General features: G+C 36.8%; 1 protein-coding gene across 1 annotated transcript; it reads right to left on the reverse strand.

Annotated features, from left to right (window-relative positions):
• Positions 1–3,741: 3,741 nt before the first annotated feature.
• LOC131496166 (tubulin beta chain-like) lies at positions 3,742–4,446 on the reverse strand. The gene is made up of 2 exons (XM_058701457.1): positions 4,414–4,446; positions 3,742–4,032 (listed from the first exon to the last, which is right to left on the reverse strand). The coding sequence occupies exons 1-2, from the start codon at positions 4,444–4,446 to the stop codon at positions 3,742–3,744; spliced, it is 324 nt and encodes a 107-aa protein (XP_058557440.1).
• Positions 4,447–7,723: the final 3,277 nt, after the last annotated feature.

Raw genomic sequence — 7,723 nt, forward strand, 5'->3', positions numbered from 1 at the left:
CCTGGAGCCTGCTTTGAATTCTGTGTCTCCCTCTCTGTTCCTCCCCTACTCATGCTCTGCCTCTCTCTCTCGCCTTAAAAAATAAATGGGAAAAAAAAAAAAAACCATTAAAAAATTTTTAAATGAAACCTTTTTTAGTATTTGAACATAATTTTCCATCTTTTTGACTTCTATTTTGTTTTTGAAAGGACTACTTACAGATTAATTGGCATTCTTAGGAGTAAATATTCTTCTTTTTCTATGTAGTTGTTTTTTTTTTTTTTTAATTTTTTTTTCAACATTTTTTATTTATTTTTGGGACAGAGAGAGACAGAGCATGAACGGGGGAGGGGCAGAGAGAGAGGGAGACACAGAATCGGAAACAGGCTCCAGGCTCCGAGCCATCAGCCCAGAGCCTGACGCGGGGCTCGAACTCACGGACCGCGAGATCGTGACCTGGCTGAAGTCGGACGCTTAACCGACTGCGCCACCCAGGCGCCCCTCTATGTAGTTGTTTTAAGGTATCTTGAGTCTTTTTTTTTCCACCAGTTTCATAAGACTTTAGCAAGTATGGCTTTAATTTTGTTTCCTTGTTTAGGTAGGTATTTCATGCACTCAGTCTGTTCTGGAAGGTTACCAGACACTAATTTCTTTGAAATTTCTTTTTTCTTTGTTCTCAGTCTATTCTATGTCTTACCTTTCGTATTTTATGTCTACTTTCTCCATATTTAATTTTTATTTTTTCTCAAGTCTGTATTCTAGTACACTAAGTTTTCTTCACCTTTAATAAGCCTTCTCTTTTTTTCCCACTGCCTTTGTCTTTATAAGGTCTGTTATCTTCTTTTTTAAATTTTATTTTTTTTCCACAGTAATTTGTAACTGTTGTATGGTTCCACATATCTTTTGTATTTAATAATTTTAATATATTTATTAAAAACCTTAATCTTATTCTAATACAGCCACATGTATTGATGTGGCACATATCTACTTTTTTCCTTTTGCTATATAACTTGAGAAATTTAAGGATTGTGATTCTAACACATTCTCTGAAAACTTACATGATTGGCTTATTGCAAAAAAAAAAAAAAATGTATCTGGCATGCAGCTATTAAATTCATAAATGTCCACTCCCTACCTCTTCTATCTCAATAGCAAAAAATTGGAATAAGTTTGGGTCATCTTTTTAGGGATCATAATTCATCCTGAGAGCCTTGCCACATGTTTATACTTGTTTTATTATTTGGTTATAGAACTTAAGATGCAGTAAAACCTAATGATACCACAATTCCAAAATATATTCTGAATCCCTGAGTAGATTATGTTGTGCTGATAGAACTTGGACAACAGGAAGTAGTAGTAAATACAGGTTTATTTTAAGTTATTTGCATACTAAGGTATGATACAGGGGGCCCTGGGTGTCTCAGTTGGTTAAGCATCCGACTCTTGATTTTGGCTCAAGTCGTGATCTCATGGGTCATGAGATCGCGTCCCATGTCAGGCTCTGTGCTGACAGTGTGGAGCCTGCTTTGGATTCTCACTCTCCCTCTCTTTCTGCCCTTCCCCCTCCCCTGCGTGCTCTCTCTTTCTGTCTCTTTCAAAATAAACAAATATTTTACAAAATAGGTATGATAGATACATTCAAGAAACCAGAACTTGTGACTTTAGTGAAGATTCTGGAAAGGCTAGTTGCTCTACTTTGTAACCCTTACCATAAGGTAAAGGTAGTCTAATATCATAGATAACATAGATTCTCATATTTAACCTCGGTTTTCTAAAACTAAAAAGTTATAGGGGAGCAGAGGAAGCATTCATATTCTACAAATATTATTACAACTCGTATTCACCAAGCATCAGTTGAGTTTAAGACACACTATATATAAGTTCTTTATGCAAAATTTTCATTAAACCTCCGTTATCCTTAAGAAAAGTATTATTATTTCACATTTACCTATAAAAAAACTAAAAAGGTCGGTCCAAATCCCATAGCTTTTAAGTTCTGAAGTTAGTGTCTGACACTAAGTAGCTATTGTGCTAAGCCTAAAAATTTGAGAGTTAAATTCAGTCTATAATGTCATAGTAAAGCAAATAAATGGATATTGAGAGGGAAAAAAAATTTAAATGAGGGGCCATAAATTTCAAACTGCTAAGAAGGAGTATTTAGACAGCTCAGAATGGTATAAACATTTCAACATTCAACATAAATGTTGTCTCCCAAAAATACACTTCTTAAACCTTAAACTGTATTGCCCCTACTTTCAAAAGTGATATAATATTTATTAAGAATTCCATATTAAATTGCTGTGCTTTTAATCAGAGTATAAAAATGCCTTGGGGATTACAATAATTTCAACAAATTTTCTTTACTTCACGAAACTGTTTTCCTGTTTACTCATTTAAAAACAAATCTGAATGCTATGTGATGAAATATATTTTCTAATGCAGAACATTTTAAAGGGACATATCTCCTAGAGAGGAACAGCTCCAAGAAGCAATCAACCCTTCTATTTAAGGCAATCTGCTCTCATGCTTGTGTAGAAGCGGTGGATGCATCATTTCCATGAGGTACCTGAAATAAAGAGGTCAAAGAAAATATTTAGATTCTGAGACAGTCATATAAAGTCACAATATAAAATTGGTATAATTTCTCCTTGCTATATCCCTTCTAAGTTTTTAGGCATTATATTACAACTGAAAAAACCATCATAGGGATGCTTGGGTAGCTCAGTTGGTGTCTGACTCTTAATTTCAGCCCAGGTCATGATCTCACAGTTCATGGGATAGAGCTCCCGGTCAGACTCCATGCTGACAGTGTGGAGCTTGCTTAGGATTCTTTCTGCCTCTCTGTCTTCCTCTCCCCCACCCCCCGTTTGTGCATTCTCTCTCTCTCAAAATAAATAAATACACTTTAAAAAGACATATTGCGGGGGCGCCTGGGTGGCTCAGTCAGTTAAGCATCTGACTTTGGCTCAAGTCTTGTACTCACGTTTCGTGAATTTGATTCCCACATCGGGTTCTGTGCTGACTGCCCACAGCCTAGAGCCTGCTTTGGATTCTGTGTCTCCCTCTCTCTCTGCCCCTCCTCTGCTTGCACACTGTCTCTTTCTCAAAAACAAATAAAGATAAAAAAAAAAAGACACACTGTAAATAGTGCAAAAAAAAGGAGCAATGTTAGTAAAGACTAACATAACTCTTTTTGCCTCTCAACTCTTCATCAGTCTGAAATTACCAATGTACATAAACTAGGATATCTGATTTCATTTCCTATCTCATGATCACTTAAAAACAATGTAAATAGGGGCACCTAGGAGGTTCAGTTGGTAAAGCATCCAACTTAGGCTCAGGTCATGATCTTGTAGTTTGTAGGTTTGAGCACCGCATTGGGCTCTGTGCTGACAGCTCAGAGCCTGGAGCCTGCTTGGGATTCTGTGTCTCTTTCTCTCTGCCCTTCCCTGCTCACGCTCTGTCTCTCTCTCAAAAATAAACATTAAAAAAAAGACAAAATGTAAATAAATACATAAGTCTAATTTAAAATTGAAAGATCTTTTTTCCACCATGAAAATGCTTTAGTGGTGGTATCTATACAGCAGGTGATGTCAAGACAGGAGCAAGTATATACACAGTTAGACATAGTTGTTGGGGAAGAGGTTGTGAGTGATGAAGTTCACAAGGCGTCCATGCCGTACCAGGTACCAGACAGTTGTAGACCACCTCCTCATCCTTCTCCTCAAACTTACTGTCCTCTTCAGCTGTGGTGTCCTGGAACTACTGGTACTTGGACACAAGGTCATTCGTGTTGCTTTTGGCCTCTGTGAACTCGATCTCATCCATGCCCTTCCTCGTGTACTGGTGTAAAATGACCTTGCACCTGAACATGGCCAGGAGCTGCTCCAAGATGTGCTTGAACAGTTCCTCATTGGTCTTGCTGTTGCAGGTGAAGGTGGTGGACATATTTAGCCCCTCGGGTAGGATGTCACAGAGAACTGTTTTCGTGTTGTTGGGGATCCACTTGAGAAAATAGCTGCTGTTCTTGTTTTGGAAGTTAAGCATGTCAACCTTAAATAAAACAAATAGTAATCTAGTTAAACAAAAATGAGTTTATTTGGGAATAATGGGAGACTGCAATTTGGGACAACAAACTCTGGAGAACCATAGGCAATCCCAAAGAGATAAAGGAAGCTAGCTTTTATTAAGTTGCAGAAGGAAATTGGGGAGGGTTGTTTTAAGTATTAAGTTCATTGGAAGAGAATGAGAGTTTGAGATTGTGACAGCTTCTCATGGGCTGCAAGTGGTGGACAGTTTGTTTGTTACTGGGGTACACAGAAATCTTCCAACTTCTTGTTGGTCATGTAAGCTGAGAGAAGTACCTGTGTGAGAGCTCTCCCTTCATGGCTTCCTGACTCCATATTAAGTCAGGTTTCCTTCACTCATTCTCACAAGTGTCTGCTCATCTACCTTCTTCATGGACATGTGGTCCCTGAAGATGGCTCTTTTTAAGCTCTTACACCCTCAAACAGAATTTCACCTGGTTTCTGTTTACTTTATTGTAAACTGGCTGTGATATAATTTTTTTTTCCATTTTGTTATTATCACAACTTGTAAAATTCCAGATTTATCATTTCCAAAAGTTTATTCCCAATATAGATGACAAATATTAATTTAAAACAATATTTAAACCAAGCCAACATCAAAAGTGTCATAAGATTTATAATATTTTTGCTAGAATATGAACTTTTGTAGACATAAAAAAGCATTGTATATAGATAAAATTTATTTTTTTAATGTTTCTGTCTTAGCCTACAAAGTAGAACCTTCGAAATAATATATAGAAGTCATGATTTCATTATCATTAATATATCATGTAATAATATTATTTAAATCCAGAAATTTATTAAGATGCTTTTGTATACTCTCTCTGAAACTCATCATTTGTCTGCACATCATTCTTCTATCTTGGCATCCTTTAATTTCTATTTCCTTTCAATATTCTAATATTATAATGGTTCCTTTTAATATGTTCTAAAGAATGTTACATTCTACAGGTAGAGGTAACATAAATAACCCAAATTCAAGTAGGAAGTAAGATGTCCATGAGAGAGTCCAAAGTGCTCCTGAAACTGAATTAAAAACAAGTCCATTGTTAGGTGTATGTGTCTCTACATAAAAGATGGTATTTGATTTGGTCCTTTTATTTTTTTAAATTTTTTTTCAACGTTTTTTATTTATTTTTGGGACAGAGAGAGACAGAGCATGAACGGGGGAGGGGCAGAGAGAGAGGGAGGCACAGAAGCGGAAACAGGCTCCAGGCTCTGAGCCATCAGCCCAGAGCCTGACGCGGGGCTCGAACTCACGGACTGCGAGATCGTGACCTGGCTGAAGTCGGACGCTTAACCGACTGCGCCACCCAGACGCCCCTTGATTTGGTCCTTTTAAAAGGACAGTCACAACTCTGATCCCCATACTATTTTCTGGGACACAGCTATTTGATAAAGTGTTCTTTAGGGGGACTGACTTGTCCTTCAGTGTGTTTGCTAAATATGGAGGTGGTTTTGTTGGTGACTCTCTTACTCATTAAGAATCTATTCAAATTATACTCTTGACTTTAATAAAACACAATTTCCAAATGCTTTCTTTTTTAACAAAGTCTGAGTGTCAATAGCCCTTCCTCTTTAGGTAAAAGATAAAATACAAGTAAAACCTACACATAAAATATTGCCTGAGAAAATATTTTTAAAAAGAAACATGTTTTATCATAAAGAATTACTACCATTTGGTTTAATCTGAGATAATCTCATTTGATTAATACATTTATATAAACCAAAAACCTTACTAGGTGGGCACATGCGTGTCTGTGACCCCTATTTACTTAAGAGGGAATGTGATCAGAGTAAGAAGAAATTTTTATGCAAATTTCCATCTTTATAAAATTCATTGATTTACCATTTATATCTTTTCCACTTGATTTGGGAAAATGCAATTACATGATAAATGTCCTTTTCTTATAGACAACCCATGTTGTTTATCCTATTTGTTGATTAATGGCCATTTGGGGCATGTTAATACCAATTACTTGCTTCATATCCTTTTCATCTCAAGTTCTCCAAGAAGGGAGTGCTCCTCCCCAGCCCCATAGATCCACACCACTTTCTTCTTCCCCCTCCTCCAGTTTCCTTCAAGGTCACCTCCTCCAAGTGGCTTATCCTAACCACTCTTTTTACAACCGCATCCCTTTTACTAAAACGTATCCTATTTCTCAGCTACATTTTTTCTCCATAACATATATCGCCTTCTACATTACTGTAAGATTAACTTTGAAAATTTTGGTTGTTTTTCACCACCAGAGTATGAGGTCCATGAAAGAAGTTTTGTTTGCTTACAGAAATACCCCACTGATGTGGCAGGCATTTAACAGGTGTTTTTTGACTGGCTGAATGAAAGGCATCCCAGTACTGCCAAAACATTGTACAGCAAGTTGTTTCACTAAAGCCTCGTTCTGTCACAGTCTTCTAAGGAGCGCAGCTCTGCAGCCGACCCTCTCTGCTTGCATTCTACCTACATTGTAAACACACGAACTATTTCAAAGCAAACAGCATGTCAAAAAGCCAAGCCCATGCTCTCCTTATATCCTAAAAGAAAAATGCCTAATCCATAGCAGTTTATTTTTTGCAGAAAGTGCACACATAAAAGAAAAGGTAGAAGATGAGTCTTCTCACATACTACTGAGATGAGCGAAAGAAGGGTTAAATAAAAACCTTTTTACTATAAAAAGCTTTTATAAAAAGCTTTTCGGGGCGCCTGGGTGGCTCAGTCAGTTAAGCGTCCAACTTCAGCTCAGGTCATGATCTCGCGGTCCGCCAGTCGAGCCCCGCGTCGGGCTCTGGGCTGATGACTCAGAGCCTGGATCCTGCTTCCGATTCTGTGTCTCCCTCTCTCTCTGCCCCTTCCCCCGTTCATGCTGTGTCTCTCTCTGTTTCAAAAATAAATAAACGTTAAAAAAAATTTTTTTTAATAAAAAAAAATAATACATAAAAAAATGAAAAGCTTTTCTTTATTTTGAAGTAAAAAGCTTTTATTTCAAAAATGAACACGGGATATGCATTGTTTTTAAAAAGTGAATAAGCTAAGTGACAGTAGACTTTCATTTTTGTAAGTGCTTTTTGAAGGTACTTCTTCCCCCTTATTTCTCCTGCATTTTTTCCGTGTTCTTTTGGTTTCACCCATTTCTTCAATAACTTCACTCAATAACCTCCCCTGAGAAAACTGCCTCTTTCAGGGCTTTGACGGTGCTTCCTTCTGAAGATGGTATCACTGAAACTGATAAATCGCTTCCGAGAAATATATTTGGCAACTTGGCACACCTCTCCTTCATTTACAGATGTTTCCATTTCATTTCTACCATTTCTTATAAAAATATATCTAGGTGAATTAATTACTGTAAGCAAGCATCAGAATTAAGTGTAGACGGCACCCATGTGAAAAGCTCACAGGTCTAATGATGGATGTTATTTATGCAAAGACCCAGATTCGATGTACCTAGTTATATGGAAAACTCATTTTGGAAAACTTGGCACTTCTTAAATATTTAATAACACTAGGGATTCTTCTAATATTTTAGAAGAAATCTATGTCTCCTCTATTTTCCATTACCAAACAAAAGAGCAAAAATTTCCAATAGAAAAAATAAACCATATTGCATATACTATATGCATATATAACATATACTATATACTACATACATTATACTAAA

Source organism: Neofelis nebulosa, chromosome 15 (assembly GCF_028018385.1).
Source record: "Neofelis nebulosa isolate mNeoNeb1 chromosome 15, mNeoNeb1.pri, whole genome shotgun sequence".
Classification (NCBI taxonomy): Eukaryota; Metazoa; Chordata; class Mammalia; order Carnivora; family Felidae; genus Neofelis; species Neofelis nebulosa.